Below are 21,442 nucleotides of genomic sequence, written 5' to 3'. Positions count from 1 at the left end.
AACAACAAGTATCTCGACAATCTATGCAAAATTTCAGGCAGATCGGTTAAGTAGTTTTTCAGTTACAATGTCCACCGCATTTGAAAAAGCAGTTTTGAGAAAAATGCGTGTAAAGTTTTGACAACTGTATCTTCATCTTCTTATTTGTCTGCCAAATCGTAAAGTGATGAACATTGGAATATGTTTTTTAAGTTGCGGAGTACTCTACAAAAGAGAAGGCGAACAGTTGTTTAACGTTTCTCACTACGCTCAAGCGTGCTGGCGCGAAGCTGCGGCAGAGCGGCTCGAAGGTAGGGATATTCAACACTCTGTATCTCGGGTAATTTTACTCCGATCAATCTGAAATTTTCAGAGAGTATTCTTGAAAGTATGCACTTTTATTTGAAATAATAAAAAAATTTAAATATTTCAAACCATACCGCCCCCTTAAAGCCGAAAGTACGTTATATAAAAATAAGTTTAAAATAAATCAAAAAACTTTTTTTGCAAATATGTACACTGGGTTTAGATATAAATAAAAAATACAAAACAAACAAAATTTTATATAATTTTCTTCGGAGGTTCTGGACATTCTTGGTGAGATGATGAAATGACTTTGTTGTTTGATATCGACATGCTTGCTCTCGAATCATTGTGTTTGCACTTTTGAAGTTTGCTGTTTTTTTTTGTAATCAACTCTTCAAAATTACGAAAATGTGTTTGAAAAAATTACGAGTATAATTAGAAATGTGTCCTCATTATGATATAATAAAATTTTTACATACATTTTTTATAAAATACAGGAGACGGGTTAAGCATGTTTAATTTTTGTTTGTAACATTTTTAATTTTTTACATTTAACTGGATTTTTTGTCTGTTATATCCGAAGTCCGTTGAATAGATGTCCGTTATATCGAGGTTTCATTGTATTTTATAAAGTTATATTGTACATTTCGTTGATTGGGAAGAATAGTATGATATTTCAAAAACATTAAGTTTACAGAAAAGACAATTAAAGATTGATATGGGTTACGAGATCGGATTACTTAAGCAATACAATATTAAATATCCTTTTCATCAGAATAATTAAAACTTACAGTATTAACTGACAATATGGGTTTTACATCCAATCCATATACCACCCCCAACTCATATTTTTCATCCCCATTTTGAGTTATAATACTTTACTTTATAAAAATTTTGTACTATTTCACAATTATAAGGTTATTAGGGACAATAAAACGGAACAGTTTAGATGTGTTATTAGAGTTTAAACAACAATTAATGAAAAAATCGCAGTTATAGTACAATACCAATATAAAAAAACAAAATGTGGGCTCTCATTAAAAAAAATGAAAGTTTCTACAAGTTTCCGTTTCTACAAGCATAAAAATCCCTATAGTATTGTGGCATAACCGCTACATTCTTTTTTCTTTTCAAAAAGAGAGAGCAGGCCAGCTTTCTTTTTTTCACTTATTCCCACTTTCTTCTTGTAAGCTTGTTTTAGAGTAACGTCACGTGCTGATGGAAGTCGTCGTTTGCTTTGAAGAACGTTTATGGTTTTAAATTCCTGTTCTTTGTACGACATTTTATATAGCATGTGACTAGGATTTTCTTTGGTAACTTTTAAAACGCATATTCCTGAGAGAGGGACTGACCCATCTTCTTCCGTCTTAAAAGAATCTTTTATGCCCATATCACTTGATAGTTGTATTAGATCAAAAAAATTCTCATGACCCATTTCATGTACGTTGAATGGATTTCGATGCTTCTTTGCTTGTCTAACCAATGTTACATATTTATCTGGTACGTAAACGTTCTATAACACTATATGTTCTATAAATTGAACGTTCTAATAACAGAATGAATGTGGTCTCCCTCGTTCTAAGTACGACCACTAATTAAAAATTTATGGGTGATGGACCTAATATTTTCCAGAATAGAAACTCCATAAATGTATAAAGCAAATACGAAGCGGTTCTTATTTTGTCCGAAGCAGTTGTCAGTATAAAATACAACATCTATCATTTCACTATTTTTGTCGTTCACAGACTTTAAATAATTCCAAACGCACGAACCCACTTCATTTGCACCTCTGTGAGCAAAACCTTCGTGCCATATAAAGCACATTTCGTCTGTACTTTTAAGCTCGTACAATGTTAAATTATACACACTTAGTTTTGATACATATTAAAAAGAAGACGAGTCCCCTTGTGGACATGGCAATGCTGCCTGCATTTCATAAACAGCGTCAATTTTATCCGGAGAATTTTTATCCATGTCCTTCTCTTTTCTTGCCAGTTCTTTGTCTTCAATATGGTTATTGTACTGTTCCTGAAGTTCTTGTTTTTCTACCTCGGAGGCATTAATAAAACCCTGGCAAAAATCACACTTATCTTTTTTTTTGGAATAAAAAAAAGATAAATTAAACTCTCCTTTGAATATATTGGAGTACATCAAGTAGTTTACGTTAGGTTTCCCGAGTTCTTTACAACGCTGCTCATAATCTCTGTGCAGGTCGGCAATAGTTTTTCCTCCTTCAATGTATTCTTTCTTTGATTGAGATCGGCAGTAGTGGCTCTCCATTCAAGGAATAGATCGAATATGACTACGCACTTCTTCTTTCAACTCCTCAGGAACACTATGTTTTTCATGTCTACCTCGATTATCTGCCTGTATTATTCCATTTACTTCATTATTTTGTTTGCGTAAAATGGTCTCAATTACTTGAGAGTTAATGCAAAGAGTTGCCATAAAGAAGGATTTGCAAACACGAATTTTTTCTCCTGCGTATGTGAAAAAAAATGCGTTATTAAGTATCTAGTAAGAAAAAAATATTTTAAGGAATAGAATGATAAAACGAAATAATTTCTTGGATTTGAGTGAAATTATGTTGAAGACAATGTTAACTAAAAATACCACGTTATACTTAGAGCAAAATTATATTCAACACTATGTTAACTCAAAATGAAATAAAAATAAAATGCCCACAGGTGTACTTATTTTATTCAAGAGTATCATATTATTTGTAATCATCATACTGACCAAAATTATAATAAAAATAAATGCTTACCTGTTAAAGAAGAGTATGATATTTTGAAATGTAATTCTCTTGCTCCAAAAATATTCACTAATAAGATGCAAGCAGTGTTAATATTTTGACTTATAATAGTATTGATTAAATAAAAATGACCTAAGCTTAGCACGAACTGTAGACAACTGAGTTACCCGAGTCTTCTCCACACCGGTTGTGTGGAAGTGGGAGATGCCATACTTGGTCACAGAGCTCTCTAGTGCTTGTCGTTTAAACTGCACTTACAATACTTTTCTCCATAATAGATCCATTCATTCTGAGTAGTTTGTTGATATAAACTAAAAATGAACTATTTTTGACTTATCATACTATTCTTCCCAATCAACGATTTGTATTTGACTATGTTATACAGTATACTCTCTCTATAACAAACACGGATATTACGAGGTTTGGCTTATAATGAGGTGTCACATGAAATTCCTATTGAACTATAACACCTCTATAACATGTTTTTTTACCTGTTTTTGGCACAGTGATGGCTATAAATAAATACCTCAGCTGCCTGTATACAGAAATGCCTAAAATCTGTGTGCACGGATTTATTCAGTCATTTGTCGATTCTACAGTGGCAATGCAACTTATTCTCAGGTCACCTATTTCTAATTGAAAACTAAACTTATGGTATATTTCTTTTTATTTTTGATTATATGAACTTTCATTACCATTGCATTACTGACATCATATTTAATTTTGTTTTACAGTTGGCTGGAGTTCCCGAACAGGAGGAGCCAATATTCAAGGGTTTGGTGAAAATCCCTCAACAAAGTCACAAATTTACACTCTCTTCCATTCAATTAGGACAGTAGCTAGAAGTAAGTTCAATTATGAAGTATATGTGGGATGTGGGTAGTCCAATTACGCTGAAATTACATCGACCCCTGCAAAGAATATCGTAACCAGAATTTATGATATTCTTCAGAAATGATAAAAAAGATACCAATTTATTTGATTTCTTTTTTATATGCATCTGACATTTTTTCAGTGTAAGAAGTAAGTAATTATATAAATCCATAAGGAACAATTTCTTGTAGCTGGCTGTATAACATTAATTACAAAAAAATTTCATGAAAAATTTTCTTAATAAATGGTATATTTATTTTAAAATCCCCAAAGAGGGCTACAAATACAACAGAACGTTTTCGCTCTCTAAAAAGAGCATCTTCAGTGTTCTTGCAAGCTTTACATGCTAAGCCACCAAAAATACATCGGTTAAAACCATTTAAATATCAACTAAATATCTCACATTCTTTCTTTCTTTCTCCCCTTCCTTGTACCCTATCAGGGTGTCGGATTTGGGATCGCTATTTTAATTTACATTCACCCATCTCTTCCATTCTTTTCTGTTTTCTGCCATTATTTTTAATTCCTCGAATGATTTTCCTTTCACTTTTCCCGCCTCTACTATTTGCTGTATCCATTTTTTTCTTGGTCTGCCTCTTTTTCTTTCAACAATGTTCCTTGCATCGTGGACTCTTCTCGTAATTCTGTTGGGTTGCATTCTCATCAAATGCCCATACCAATTAATTTGTCTCTTTTTTAGTTTATTCATTATTGGTTCTTGGTTGGCCACTCTCCTAATAGTCTCATTGCTTAATTTATCCCATTTTGTCTTATATGTCCTCTGCCTATCTTTTTTGTTTCGCTTATTCCCAATATTTGTACATCCATTTTTTCCATTTCTTCTGTAGCTTCTATTTCCTTGCCTCTCAGAGATGTCACATTCCATGTCGCTATTCCTATATGATTTGTCTCGTTATGATGTATTTCCTCATTACCGTTTTCTTCTTCTCCATTACTAGTATTATCGTTGATTTCCTGCTCCCTGGTTTTTGTATTATCATTATATCTGCTATTTGTTTCGTTACTGTGTTTATTTATAATACTTATATTTAATTTTTCCCTACCTTCATTACTATTTATATACCCATTCCCAATATTTCCTTCACTCATCATATTGCCCGTATTGTTGTTATCACCGGCGCCCATATAAAAATTTTCAGGGGGGGGGGCAGACGTGAAAATGTTGCACATTATATTTTGTATACTTTGGATAACCATATATAGTTTAAAGCACCCGAAAAGCTAGGGGTGCCACGGCCCTCCCTGCCCATGGGTATGGGCGCCCATGGTTGTTATACTTACTACCTATATTCCCATCACCAGTAATATTATTAATACAGTATTTATCATTTTTACTACTACTACTACTATCGGTTTACAGCGTTCTCAGACGCCCTCCGACTCCTAACCGCCATTCTTCTCTGTTTAACCATAGACCTGGAGGGATTTCTCTTTCCTCTAGTTCTTTTTCAATTCCCTCCCTCCAGCTTCTTCTCGGCCTTCCTCTTTTTCTTCTCCCTTGTGGTGTCCATGCCAAAATCTGTTTAGGGATCCTGTCATCTGGCATTCTCTGTACATGGCCGTACCATACCAGTTGTTTTGTTTTTATGTCATCAATTATTGTATGTGTTACTCCCATTATTTCTCGTATTCTCTCGTTCGGTATCCGATCTCTTCTTGATTTGCCTGCTGCTCTTCTCCAAAAGTCCATTTCTGTTACTAGTAACATTTTCTGCACTCTTTGTTTCAGTGGCCAAACTTCACTGCCATATGTGATTATACTTTTAAGTATGCTATTGTATATGAGCTGTTTGTTCGCTTTAGATATTGTCTGGTCCCACAGAATGCCGTTCATCATTGATATGGCTTTTCTACCCTGTATGTTTCTGTCTTTTATAGCAGCATCGAGTGTTCCATCTTGAGTTATCTTCATGCCCAGGTACTTGTATTCATCGCAGTGTTTAATTTCTACCCCATCGTCTAATGTAATGGACTGCTTTGTTCCTCCAATACACATGGCTTCAGTTTTCTTAATGTTGACTTCGAGACCCCATTTGTTATATTCTTCTATTAGCTTCCGCGTCATGTAACTTAAGTCGTCATGATCTTGAGCAATCAGAATTTGGTCATCAGCGAAACATAAAGTGTATAGTGTTGTGTCGTCATTGAGAGGGATTCCCGTACCATTACATTTTCTTTTCCATAGCTTGAGTGCTTGTTCCAGATAAATTTTAAAAAGGGTAGGCGAAATACAACATACCTGCTTCAATCCTTTCGTGACCTTAAATCTCTCAGACATCCTTGATCCAGTTTTAATTTTTGCAGTCGTTCCATTATACAGACTTTGGACTGCTTTGAAAAAACCATGTTTAATGTTGGTTTGATGTAGGGTTGACCATAGTTTGCTGAGGGGCACACTGTCATATGCTTTTTGTAAGTCTACGTATACCAGGTGAACTTCTTTATTGACGGCTGTTTTTTTTCTCAATAACTTGCGTAATAGAGTACAGGTGGTCTACTGTGGACCGCCCAGCTCTAAAGCCAGCTTGCTCCTCTGCTTCGTAATCTCTATAGTCATTTTCTATTTTGTTCTTATCATTTTTACTCCTAATCCTATTTATACTACTTAAAACTCATTTATTAATATTGTCCAACTTATTTAGAAATTCTTTTTTCCCTGTTCGTTGCATGTCCCCTCCTATCTCACATTAGATTGTTAAATATTAAATCAAAAGGATGGAGAAAATCCCTAAGAATCTGCCCTAAGTGGAACCTCGATTATCCGTCAGGGTACGTGACCAAGGGTATGATGGATAATCGAAAATACGGTTAACAGAACATTAAAAAAAATAAAAATTCATAGTACAGCTTTCAAATTTTATTTGAATGTTTTGTTTGACAATACATATAAGAGAGATTTGTGTTTGTACAATCTAATCAATTTGTCAGCTCTAGTCTGTGTTAGCTTCTGAATCTGCTTCCTCCGCCTCTGTTGTCATTTCAATGATTTCATCATCTGTCAACAATGGATAGCTTTTTGCGTCCTCATCACAAATTAACCATTCTTTTATGTCATCTTTAGGCCACGAAAACAAAACAGTTAATTCAGCCTTAAAATATGGTGATAGCAAAACTGTACATTTCAGCGAAATTCATTTGGCTTATCGACTTATCGCATTGCTCAAACAAAATGAATTTTTGACTCATTGTTTACTTCTGTAGTCAATACAACTTATGTACGGACCCTGACGGTTAATAGAGGTGACAGTTAATGGAGAGACGGATAATCGAGGTTCCACTGTATATGACTTTCCACGAAGCTTAGGTGTTGTTATGTAAAAATTCTATGTCTTCACATTAAGAACGGTGAAGTTGACTTTCATCTTTGATTGACTTTCATGTCAATTGATTGCTGTATTTTTGGTGACTTAGCATGTAAAGCTTGCAAGAACACTGATGATGCTCTTTTTAGTGAGCGAAAACGTTCTGTTGTATTTGTAGAAGTTGTACAAGAAAAACACTGTAACTCAAAATCGCCAAAAATGTTAGTTACAACGTTATTTTACGCAGGGGTCGACATGGAAACATTTTTATTTATTGTTTTGAAGCTATTTCTTTGTGGCATTTATGTAATTTACTATTCTAACTAGGAAATAACTCACAATTTAACTATTAAACAATTTAACTAAAATAATTTTATTGACGTTTCAACTTCCACCTCAGATGTTTTCTTATATACCAAAATACAAAATATTACTAAATTAACATGTTCCCTGCCACGTTGGTCCCATGGGATTGTCTCTGGTGGGATGGTGTTCTCTTGATTGCCACTATGTCTCCCGTTTTATATATCCTCGGCTCTTTTCTCGTAGATCATATCTGCGTCTATTTTCCTGTTGAATTTTGACTAGGGTTCATTTTTTAAATAGGAGGAGTTAACTTAAACGACATATTGACACCCAATAATGCCACTAAAAAAAATAACCAGATCCATCTTCTTTTTTGGTTGATCATGTCAGTCTTCGACCAACTCTAGCACAATACACTAAACTGCAGAGATTACGGTGGGCAGGGCACGTGGCCCGCGTGAATGAGAATAGAATCTCCAGAAAATTGCTGAATGCAAGAATGCAGGGAAAAAGACCTGTTGGAAGACCTAAAAAGAGATGGGAAGACGAAGTCGATGAGGATGCCAGGAACTTCCTGGGAACGCGTTCATGGAAAAGAACAGCGGTAAATCGAAATGATTGGAGAAGCTTGTTGAAGGAGGCCAAGGCTCGATTTGGGCTGTAGTGCTATTGGATGGATGGATGGATGTAAGTCTTCGATGGTAATCCATAAATATTATATTATACTAATATGTCACTAGAAAGTTCTAAAAACAACTGTTTTTTAAATAAACGTAGACTAAAAATCTAAAAATTAAAGAAATATGGCAAAAACAAAAAAATTGCTGATATAACTTAATTAACCTATGAATTTTAATTGTCATTAGTGTCAATTGATAAACGTCAATAGTGACAAATTTTTATAATTTAGTGGAGTAAACTTGGAGCCTGGAGTAGTTGGACCAATTACAAACAAGCATTACGGTCCGGTAAATTTGAATTACTCCTCCTATTTAAAAAACGAGGTATAACTGACGACTCTCGTTTCTTAGCATCTCTCAATCTTCATCAAATTGTTATCTCCTGTTCTGTAATTTCCTTCATCCTCAGATCTTCTTTATTCTTCATCTTAGTTCCGAACAGTACTTCTAACGGCGTAGAATGTATGCTTCTTTGACAAGTTGCATTAAAGAACTGTTGCGACTTATGAATGTGTTTATACCACTTTGTTGGTTCCTTTAGACTGAGTTTAGTTAATACTGGAATTAACGTTCTATTGATGCGTTCTACTTGTCCATTGCTTCTTGGTACGCCTGTTGTAATTTTTACATGTTTTATATCTTCACTTTCGCAATAGTATTCGAATACCTTCACTGTAAATGCGGTACCTATCTCTGTCAGATATTATACGGAGCAGATTGCAGAAATCCTTTTGATGTCTCTTCTTCTTGATGTATTCTACAATTTCTTTCGCCTTCGTTGTTTTTTATATGTAAAACCATGCGAATTTCGAAAAATCGTCAATAATCACCAGAATGTGATTACAGTTTTTGTTAGTCGTCGCTTAAGGTTTTTAAATGGTCAACATGAAACGTTTGCAAAGGCTTTTTGCCTTCTTTCTTGCTTCCAAATATACATTTAACGCAATTTCTTATACAGTGCTCGATTTGTTTCTCCAATATTTGGAATGATCGATAGATAGTCAAGTCAAGTCATTTATTCATGTTAATATACAAAAGTACTTACATACGATTAATTATTTATATGGGAAATAAGCCACAATTAAAATGAAAAAAATAATTTTATTAACGTTTCGACGCCCAAATCGGGTGCCGTTGTCAAAATACAAAATATTACTAAAATAAACCAAAGTGTTGTTGCTAAGCAAAAAAATTCTTCTAATAATTTATTTAATCTCACTCATTTATATTGGCAATTCAGACATATATTATACATTTTAAAGTAGAAGACTTTAAAATGATATTGCCAATATTTATGAGTTGCGTTCCTGGGACGACTTACTGAAAGATAGTTCATTCGATTACATGAAATCAACCCCAACTCAAGAATATCCGTCATAAAAAATTATAGCACGTGATCTGTCTTTAAAAAGACAACCAAATGCAACGACAGTAAAATTCTCGCGTTAGAGACTTCATAGTAAATCACAAGGGAAAACCAGGAAAAACCCTGTGATACTATCCCGACATCGTAAGTATTTGGTCTTACATTAATTTACTCTCAAAAAATAATACCAAATACTTACATACGTCAAAAAATAGTGTACAACTTTGGTTCACAGATATAAAATACAAATATAAAAACACAAGATATAAAATACAAGTATAAAAACACAAGGCATAATATGAAATAATACTTACATCAATTAAGACAAACACTTTCTGGGCTCCTAAGAATAAACAAAGTATAATTCACCAATTCACAACCCAGTTCCAAACAATAAAGTTAAAATTTAAAAATTCATCACTGCTGTAAAATGCTTGACTTATGAGAAAATTCTTTAGTTGTTTTCTAAACTGTAAAGTTGGCAATTCAGTAATTTCAGTAGGCAACTTGTTGTAGAATGTTACACCATAAGAGTTTGGCCCGTCTCTACTTCTTTGGAGCCTAGTGTAGGGCAGTATTAAGGCATGCTTATTTCTGGTTTCATATCGGTGTACATCCTCATGTCTTTGATGACAATCTATATTTTGTTTCACATGAACAAGACTCTCAAGAATAAATAGCGAAGGCAGAGTTAGTATGTGCAGTGCAACAAATGCTTGCCGACATTCTTTCTGATAGGACAGGCCAGCAATTATCCTTACTATTCTTCTCTGAATACGAAAGACATCTTTGGCTCCAGCACTGTGACCCCATGCCAAAATTGCATAGCTGATGTGTGAATGACACAGTGCAAAATAGGCCTGTTGTAAAGTGAACTGAGATACACACTCAGAAAGTCTTCTAATCAGAAAAGTTGTAGTTCCTAACTTAGCAACAAGGGACCGTGTATGAGCTTTCCAACACAGTCCTGCATCCAAGTAAACTCCCAGATAGATAGAATTTATTCATCAACAAAGTTTACACAATTCTTACAAAAAAAATGTATAAATCTTATCGGACTAGTCAAAATTTTAGTACAATATATAGTAAAAATACACATGATTAAAATAAAACAGTGATTACAATAAAATAAATAAGAAGTAAAAGTTACAAATAAAAATTTAAAACTATTGTTGCAAAAATGTTAAAAAATCTATCAATACTGTAGAATGTGTTGTCCATTAAAAATGAGTACACAATTTGGCGAAAACCTTTATGTGAAGAATTACTGAGAGTTAATATATTGACTATTTTATTGTAACATTTTATTCCAATATATTCAGGTGCATGTTGGGATACACCTAATCTAGAAAAAGGTTGTCGAAAATTTGATTTACCTCTAGTATCATGTGAGTGAATGTCCTCATTTCTATCAAACTTGAGCTTGTTTTCCTCAATGTGCAATATTAATTGGAAAATTAAAAGGCTAGGTAGTGTTAAAATATTAGACTTCTTAAATAGTGGCTTGTAATTATCCGAAAATGGAACGCCATACATACTTCTTAAAACTTTCTTTTGAGCTATAAATGCCCGTTCAAAATGAGATGAGCAACCCCAAAATATTAAGCCATACTGAAGTACAGACTGGACTAAACTAAAGTAAATCATTCGCTATATCAAATGAGACAGCTTCTCTTAAATTACGCATTATATAGCTACATATGTACTTAACTTTGCTGATATACATGATTTACGTGAGTTTCCCATGTAAGTTTATGATCTAGGGTTAGCCCCAAAAATGTCGTATTATAAATTTCTACTGATTTGCCATCCACATGTAAATAAAAGTCACAATTTGGTGTTAAGCTTTTTGGCAAGAAACGCATAGAATGTGTTTTTGTTACGTTGAGCTTGAGTCCATTATTTTTATAATATATGTGCTAAATTCAGCAGACGCAACATTGGTATTTTCCACCAGTTGTATGGGTTCACTGTGAGACATGAGAATATTGGTATCATCAGCATACTGAACAATTTTATCTGGCATTGAACAAAACGTGTTTAGGTCACTTACAAATATAATGAGAAATAAAGGCCCCAGTATTGAGCCTTGAGGTACACCCATCGTACATTGAAGTAATGTAAAAATCTCTTCGAATCAAATCTTGTGTTTTTGTTACAGCAAAATGTCCTACCTCGTGTTTCTAATTACTTCTGTTTGCATTCTTTTCGGAATGACTAACACTTCCTTGCCGTCTTCATATTTAAACAGAATATATTGTTTTTTTATAAAAAAAGTCCTCGTATGATTCCGTAGCTAATATTTTCTTTATTGCTTAAATGTGGTCATCAGCTTCTTGAGCATTTATTATTATTTCAATGAATTCTGCTTCCTGTATACTGTTGTCTCATTTATTACCATTACCATCGGGTATCGACTTAACGCGTCCACATGAGCCATCCTAGTCCCCTTTATGTGTTCCAGCTCGTATCGATAATCTTCTAGTATTCTAGTAGTAATGCCCACCTAGCAACTCTGGTGGTTAAATTCTTTTTACTCATCGTCTTCGTAAATGTGGAACAATCCGTAACTATTTTAAATTTGATTCCGAGTAGATAAACACGAAATTTTTTTACCGCTTGAATTAGAATACCATTTTCTTGAATACAAGAACCTCCATGTGATACAGTTACTCTATACACCATCGAGCAAATCGCTTTCCTGACCTTCTATAGACTCGACGCCTCTTGTCGTTGCCGTGTATGCAGATGCTGCTTTTATCGGAGAATAATACCTTACTCTTACTCTATTGATAGTCGTCCCAATCGAGATGTTCGCGAGCAAATTCTAATCACCTTAACTTCTTGGCTGCAGTTAGCTTGGAACGTGTATACTTTTTCTCATAGGCATCTTTCAGTGAGTCACAGTTTTTCGATTTCTTTCTAACGCATTAAATTGTATGTGATAGAAAAAAGGCACGTCCTTGATTACAGACATTTATAACATTTATTCTAGTTGTCGATAGATGGCGCTATAAGCGAAAAAAATTATTTACGAATTATATAATATACCTACGAATATAATCTGTACAATTTATAAGACTATACAAATCAAAGAAAATACCATTTTATAAATGCAATAAACACAACTGATTTGTTTTTATGCCAAATTGCAAATAAAATGTGACAACTGTCAGATTTAACTAAAATGTCATGTTAGAATAAATGTTATAAATGTGTTTTATCACGGGCTTACCTTTTTTTCTATCATTTGTGACGCACTGAAAAATGCCTATGAAAAGGACCATAGCTGCCCTTTTTGGTGTCAGGTCGGCTGCCTTCTGTCTCCTTTTGACTGTCCAAACGCTGGCAACCACACTTCGGGCCTCTCCAAGTTCATCTTTGAGATTCATCATTATCACTGGCTCGACAACCCTTTCTGGGTCTTGGCCTGTTCCAGGATTCTTCTCCATTCTGATCTGTTTCGTGCTTTTTTTCTCCAGTTTTTTATTTTTAAGGTTATTATATCATTTTCTATTTGTTCTAAATATCTCAGCTTCGGCCTTCCTCTTGTTCTTTTTCCTACTGGCATCTGTTTGAATATTTTGTTTGGTATTTCGCCTTCTTCCATTCTTTCTACATGTCCCATCCAACGCAGCTGTCCTATTTTAATGAATGTTATGGTATCCGGATCCTGGTATATTTTGTATAGTTCAAAGTTAGTTCAGCGTACCTTCTTCGCCAAATTTCGTTTTCTTTTGTGCCCTTATATATGTGTCGCAAAATTTTTCTTTCAAAGGTGGCTAGCAATGTTTCCTCTCTTTTAGTGAGTGTCCAGGTTTCTGAGCCGTATGTGAGTACCGGTCTTATTAAGGTTTTGTATATTTGGCATTTTGTTTTTCTTGCAACGTTATCTGATCTTAGTTGCCGAATTAAGCCATGGTAACTTTTATTGGCAATAAATATTCGCCTCTTCACTTCTTCCGCAACGTTATTATCAGATGTGACTAGGAATCCCAAGTATGTAAAGTTTTTTACCCCCTCAATGTTGTATTCTCCTATTGTTATATTTTGCGGCTGCCTTATTTCTGCTTTTTTACTTACCTGCATATATTTTGTTTTGTTCTGATTGATTTTAAGGCCACTATTTTGTGCAGCTCGTTCTATTTGATTGAATGCCTCTATCATTTCTCTTCTTGATCTTGCGATTATGTCAACATCATCTGCAAATGCTAGTATTTACACGCTTTTATTAATGATTGTTCCTCGAGTATTGACTGTTGTGTCCCTTATCATTTTCTCGAGTACGATGTTGAACAAGATGCATGATAGAGCGTCTCCCTGGCGTAGTCCCTTTTTCACGTCTATTGTTTCCGTTAGTTCGTTTTGTATCCGGATTTAACTTTCTACTTTTAGAGATTCTTTTATCAGTTCTATTAGTTGTGTTGGTATATTAAATTCTTTCATTGCTTTTATTAAGAATTCTCGGTTTATATTGTCATATGCGCTTTCGAAGTCTATGAAGAGATGATGTGTGTCGATGTCATATTCACTTGTTTTTTCGAGGATCTGTCGCAGAACAAATATCTGGTCTATTGTTGACTTCTGTCTACAGAAGCCACTTTGTTATTTGCCAACTATTTTTTCAGCGTATGGTCTAAGTCTTTCATAAATGACGTTGGACATTATTTTGTATGCTGCATTCAGCAGCGTGATTCCACGGTAGTTTCCACATTCTAACTGATTTCCTTTTTTATGTAATGGTACATTAATACCACTCCGCTGGTAGCTGTTTATTTGACCATATCTTTGTTATCAATTCATGTATTGTTTTCTGTAGTGCGTCTCCTCACCTTTGAGATTAGAACCAGTCAAATGTCGATTTCTCAAGGTTTTCGTTATTTGTTCACGGCCCCTTCCTAGTCGACGGACCTACTCACCAGTATCTTGGTACCGACGATACACTCGGGACACAGCTGATTGGCTTAAATTTAGTCGATTTGCCATGGCCCTCTGGCTCAGGTCTTCTCTCAATAATGCTACTGCTTGAGCTGTTTTGACGGATGTGGTATCCATTTGTAATGTACTTGCGAACTTCGTATTCGCTCCGAGCGTTAACAAAGTGTCAAAGCATAATCGACCGACCTGCTCATGGTGGCGGTTTTTTGAAATTTTATAAGGACGCTTTGTGTATGTTTAAATGAGATATTTAAAAAAAATGCCGTGTCACGCTAGTGATACTATGTATTAATATAAACAGAAAATAAAAACGCACTTAATCTGATATAAATTCTTCACTTTCCAATATTGATTATCAGTTTGATTTTGTATACATAACCTCACTATCGCAGTTTATGTCAATAAATCTTTATTAACGAAAAAGAAAATATTTTTGTTGCACTATAAATTACAGTATAAATTAATAACTAATGAATTCTAACAATTGTATTCGGTTATTATCACTACAAAATAAAATATTCAAGTTTAACAAAATAATCCCATAAGACTCAATGTTAAAACGTCCTTACAAAATCTGACAGCGTGTCATGTGACTGTAAGTAGAGGGGAGACACACGGAGCCAATAAGCAAAGAATACTCCATCCAAGCGAAAGCACCTGTCGGCTCCTTTGATATTCAGGGGGGAGAAATATCGGTCGGAGAATGGTAGGGATACTACTTCACACTACACTAAGAAAAGTAATGAGGAATTCGTTCAAAACCGTAGGAAATTTGAGTTACACTGAGAAACAAAGTATTAATTAAAACTATAGTGTTTTTAAGTTGATCTATTTAATATGAATTGTATTTTTTTCTGTAAAATTTAATCTAACCCATATATCAATTTTGTACTGATAAGTAAAAAGGTCTTAAATAAAAAATATCGATTTTGACTAAGTTTTGTATCAAGGCGCAAAATGTCGCCTGTCAAAACTTTCAATGTGTTTTAAATGTATTTATTTTTTTTCGAATCCTCAGAAAACCAATAAATATTTTTGAAAAAATTTAATAAAAGATTACATTATTACTGATGGCCGAAAGTCCCTGAAAACTTCTGTTTTTATCAGTTACAGGGGTGAAAATAAAAGAGAAAATTTATTGTGATTTTTAATTGCAAATACAGTAGGAATAATGAAAGATTACTCTTGAATCAACATATAAAACACGCTGTATTTTCCTGTAACCGTGCCACAAAAAAAATTGGCCAGAGCAAGAACATGTAATAATTATATAAACTACTGTTCTTTTAATAATGGTACTGGTTCATTACTTTCTGGAACATAGAAAATATTTGTTTAATAAGATCGCTCATGGGTAATCTTTCTAATTTCCGAATGTATTTTATTCAAAAGGAACTTTTTATTTATTCTAAGGGACTTTCGGCCCTCGGTAATAACGTGATCTTTCATTTTGCGTTTAAATTTTTAAAAAATCCTTAGAGTTTTCTCATGATTCGAAAAAATAATACATTTAAAATTTTGACAGGCGACATTTTGCGTATTTCCCCTTAAAAAAGCGATTTTTAGTGCTTAGTTGAATTTATAATAGTTTCAAAATAAACATGAAAATTTCTATCGAGCATTATTTTTTATCGATTTATGTAACGTACTAAAAATTTTAACTAAGCATCCATCGCGTTATATCAGTTTTTTAGAGTACAAAACTTAGTCAAAATCGATATTTTTGACCAAGGCTTTTTTACTTTTCAGTACAGAATTATACTTTCGGAATTTCTATCAACTTTCTCCTAGTTTGATGACTTTTCTGTTTCCTTTTGAGGAATTTCTTTGAATGTGAATATCTATTGACCTCCAATACCACGATATTTTCACTGCACGAGAAAACTCCAAATTTCCCGTTTAACCTGCATTCGCTCTAATTGTTACCCCCTCATACATGTCTTGCACCACTCTCACATATTCAGCCTGCACTCCTTTCCTACTTATAGGGCAGTCAATGAGAGCAAGAACAGGTTATTACCTCCGAATTCTATCCTACTGCATGGATTTTAATGAAATTTTAGGAATAGCCTGAAAATATCTCCTTATTCAAAGTATACCCTATGCCGATGTGTTTTTGTCTTTCCCACCGGGGACGGTTCCCATCCCTTTTTGGGGGTGGAAAATTTTTTGGTTAAATAACTACGGAAGTTGCTAGAAAACCCAATTCTAAGCAAAAACTGATCTATAATTTTTTTTCGAAAACTCAATACTTTTTGAGTTATTCGTGGTTGAAAATTGGCCATTTTCATTGAAATACAACACCTTTTTGAACGGTTTTTTGCGAATACCTTAAAAACAGTGCGTCTAACTAAAAAAATTATATAAAACATTTTTGTAGCTCGTAAAATAACAAAGAAATTCGTTCCTTCTTCAATCTTCTAGTTATAACACAAAAAGAGATATGGTAGGTAAAATGAGTTTGTTTTTTTGGTGCATGCTCAAAGCAGTGTATTCAACTTGAAATAACAGAGAAACGGTCGATTTTATGTATATAATGCTACCAACACCTTTTATTGTGCTTGAAAAGTTCTTTGAAATAAGCAATATTAAATGTCGATTACATTCAAACTAAGCGAGATATGCTGCAAAAAATTGAAGACTAACGAATTGTAAGAAAAAAATTGAGAAGTATATTTAACCCCTCACCCACAAGAATTTAATTGCATCGTTTTCCTTCTACAATACATTTTACTACAGTGTCATTTTTATGTTCAAAAAGTTGAGCGGGTTTAAAATGAATGGTTTTTGAAAAAAAAAATAAGATCAAAGTATAGAGCGCATATTTAAATTTTCTTAAAAATCTTCTTTTTCTCCATATAACTTAAAAATGATAAGAGATACTTTTATAAACAAGAATGTGTGTGTACTTTGTACGCACGTAAGAAGTTATACTTCTACTACATATTATGTGATTTTTTAGACAATACCAAAAATTTAAAAAATAAAAGAATAAAACGCACACAAACACATTGAAAAATGCCACAAAGAAAAAATGATTTCTGAACGATAATAATTGTTGGCAAAAATTTTAAATACGCATTTTCTGAAAAAAAAAATTATATAACAAATATACTTACAATCATAACATGTATAAAAAAATAAAAAAATAAAACTTGCATCGGGAATTGAACCCTTGAATGCTTGCCGCTTTGACTCGTAATCGAAACGTAGACTCACTCGTCCAATCCGACATTACTTATCATGTGGAAAAATACGGTAACTGAACGTTTTACTGTTTGACACTTGTTTTGAAAATTGAATTATGTAGGTTAAATTTTGTGGAAGAAAATATAAAAATATAACAAAACAGTAAGAAAACAATATATTAGATGAAGATTGGTAGAACTTTTGTTGGTAATCAAATTAAGTATGTAAATCAAAGCATTACATAGGTACCTACTAGATAAATAAATCTACGCCAAAAAATCATAATTTAAAAATAAAAATCGAACCTAATTTGGGATTTCTCTCTAAAATCCGCATTCTTGAGAAAATAAATGTATGTATTTCAACCTAATCCAAATGTATAATTACAATATGATTATAATAAAAACTACTTACCAAATTAGAATGAGTTTTCCTTGTCCAAAATAGTCCAAAAGTCCAAAAATATAGGTATATGAATACTATTTTAAAAGGCAGTCTAACTATTAACTAACTTTTGTTTGTTGTTTCCTTTCACACAAATTTTAAAACGCAACAACCATAAATAATCTAACTACAGCTGTGCCACAGTCGCCATAATGAATAATTTTTGACATGTCATTTGAACATCCAATCAGAACAAAGTTATAATGCGCATGCGCCCGGTCGCTAGGTTTTCCCATATAAAAATTTACCCTCTATCGCCGGTAAAGAAGTATAACTTCAAAAATAAAATCAAAATGTTTATCTAGAAGAAACCTTCATTTTTGTATGGCATCTCTTATCATTTTCGAGTTACATGGAGAAAAAGGAAGATTTTTAAGAAAATTTAAAAATGCGCTCAATAATTTGATCTTATTTGTTTCAAAAACCATTCATTTTAAACCCGCCCAACTTTTTGAACATAAAAAACACTATAGTTAAATGTATTGTAGAAGGAAAACGATGCATTTAAATTCTTGTGGATGAGGGGTTAAATAAACTTCTCATTTTTTTCTTAAGATACGTTAGTCATCAAATTTTTTACAGTTTAACTAGCATAGTTTGAATGTAATCGACATTTAATATTGCTTATTTTAAAGGTCTTTTCAAGCACAATAAAAGTTATTGGAAGCATTATACACCTAAAATCGACCGTTTCTCTGTTATTTCAAGTTAAATACACTGATTTGAGCATGCACCAAGAAAACAAGTTTTTTTCACTTACCATATCTCTTTTTGTGTTATAACTAGAAGATTCATAAAGGAAAGAATCTCTTTGTTATTTTATGAGCTACAAAAATGTTTTATATAATTTTTTTTAGTTAGATGCATAGTTTTTATGGTATTCGCAAAAGACCGTTTGAAAAGGTGTTATGTTTCAATGAAAATGGTCAATTTTCAACCAGGAATAACTCAAAAAGTATTGAGTTTTCGAAAAAAAAAATTATAGAAAATTTTTTGCATAAATTCAAAATGACTTAGTTCTAGCCCCTACACTTTCGTGTAGGTTTTGTTAGAACTCATCATAAATGTACAATAATGAAAACATATTATTTTGAATTGGGTGCTATAAAAAATAAGACAAATGGTCTGAACAAAATATAGCAAATGTTTACTGGAAATGACTACAATTGCAAACGAAATGAAACACTAAATAGTTTAATATGTTTTTATTCTTTATTAAATATCTGAGAAATCAAAGGAGGGGACGTCCTTATTGGTAAAATGGCGAAGGTAAAACCCCTCTAAACCTCGCCGAAGACGTAGTACATCCAGATAAAAATACAACTCTGATATAAATGTCTATAAATAACATTACTTAACATGACTTTAAAATTCAGACCTAACCTAAGTATGCATACATATTACTAATATTGCTAATCAAGTAAACTCTATAATAATGTTAAATTAACTAACGTTCTTGTAAAGCCTATACAACTATAATAAAAAGTCAATACAGATACAGAAGACAAAATACTTGTGAGCTAAAAAAATGTTCAAATTTAATGATTACTCAATTTCTTTCTTTATTTCAAAATACTTCTGCTTTTCCATTTTTCGCTTCTTTGTAATTTTCTGAAATTTTTCCATAATTCCTTGAAACTCACTCGTAAATTTGATAAAATCTTGGTCGTCTAATTCGTCCACCTTTTCTACCTTCCCTCTGACAAACTCATTACTTTCCTCCTCATGCCTTGATTTGATAATTGAAGTTTCTCCAAACACCTTGCAGCATCATCTAAAACAGAATTAGTACCCACATGCTACTCATACATTCTTACCAAGTGCACATGCTTACACAAGGTATTCCTCACCAAATATTCATCACAACTGCACTGGTAACGGAGAATACAAATTTTACAAACTCTACAAAACAATGTCTAACACTCACTTTCACATACTTGTCTTAAACCTACATTATATAATTCATTCGGATCCACAAAGGATTTTACCTGAAACTGCCCATATACCTTCACATTCTTCTTAATCAGTTCTTCCATTTTGTATTTCATCGATTCTTACCGTTGCAAGAGTTGAAGAACTCCTTTATAGGATAATGCTACTCATTTAGCTACGTTAAATGGACCACATTTAAGCTGAAACATAAAACCAGAAAAGGGAAAATTTTAGATACAATATGTAAAAAACAAAACGGCACAAAACAAGAATTGGAAGGAACGGTTTAAAAAAATGTGTGAAAAATTTCTTAATAAATTGTAAAATCTCAAGCACCGTTGCAGAAAAAAGTAACAAAGTCCAGAAGATATTCAAAGGAATACAAACAATTCGCTCTCACATTATACTTTTTTGAAACCAAAGTTTAAAACTTTTGGAAAAAAATTATTTATTTTCCATCTAAACGTTGTTTGAAAAAAAAATGACTAGAACAATTATTATTTGTAAACCTGGATTAATCCAGACCTCTGTATTTAATGCTATCCAGTTAAAAGGTAAGACTATGTCAGAATAATTGGATAAAAATTGTGTTATATGCATTGATAAAGCTGCGCTTAAGTCAAATCTTTATTTTCATTAGGGTCATGATGAAACTGTAAAAACTGTGTGAAAATGATTCCAAGACATAGGGAAAGAAAAAAAATAAATGAATGAAAGTAAAGATGATTCAGATTTGATTACAGAACAGATTACAAAACAGAACAGAACAAATTTGATTCAGAAAAAAATAAGTCTTTAGTTGCATAAAACGTTGCCATTATTATGGCAAGAGGATTGTTTCAGAATTGAAAACAGCCAATTGCTTATTTTTTTAAATACAATCTTTGACGCCAACAACTTCACCAAATTATCAGAATCTGGGTTACATGTTGAAGGTCTTCTAACTGATTGATGATCAAATTTTATAAAGCTTTCCAGACCATTAAATGTCAATGCTCAAGCTTATTTACTTTTTTTGATACTCCACATTTACAAAAAGCAACTAGAAATATGAAAATAATAATAAATAAATGATAATATGAAAAAATACATCAATTTGATAAATTATTTAATATATTCAATTTCACCAACGTATGTCACCCAAATGAACATGAGTAAAACAAAAATAAAAAAACAAAAATCAGGACAAATACAAATGACAGAATAAATACAAATATATATAATGTAAATATTGAGGTTGTTGACGAATATATTTATATACCTGGATCAAAAAATAATCAAAGCTAATAAAGAGTATCAGACAATTATTGAAGTACAAAGAAGAATCAGATTGGAGTGGGCAGCGTTTGGA

At 32.8% G+C, this 21,442-nt stretch overlaps 1 protein-coding gene across 1 annotated transcript in view; it reads left to right on the top strand.

The window, feature by feature from the left end:
- Window positions 1-21,442, top strand: part of LOC114335425 (immediate early response 3-interacting protein 1-like) — a 73,951-nt gene that overhangs the window by 42,683 nt on the left and 9,826 nt on the right. The window contains exon 3 of the mRNA XM_028285664.2: window positions 3,775-3,885. Coding sequence (XP_028141465.1) covers window positions 3,775-3,885 — 111 coding nt within the window. The remainder of the gene's footprint in view (window positions 1-3,774; window positions 3,886-21,442) is intronic.

This window comes from Diabrotica virgifera, chromosome 7 (assembly GCF_917563875.1).
Source record: "Diabrotica virgifera virgifera chromosome 7, PGI_DIABVI_V3a".
Taxonomy (NCBI): Eukaryota; Metazoa; Arthropoda; class Insecta; order Coleoptera; family Chrysomelidae; genus Diabrotica; species Diabrotica virgifera.
Note: the sequence above shows the minus strand (reverse complement) of the source record. Positions and strands in the feature narration are given on the sequence as shown.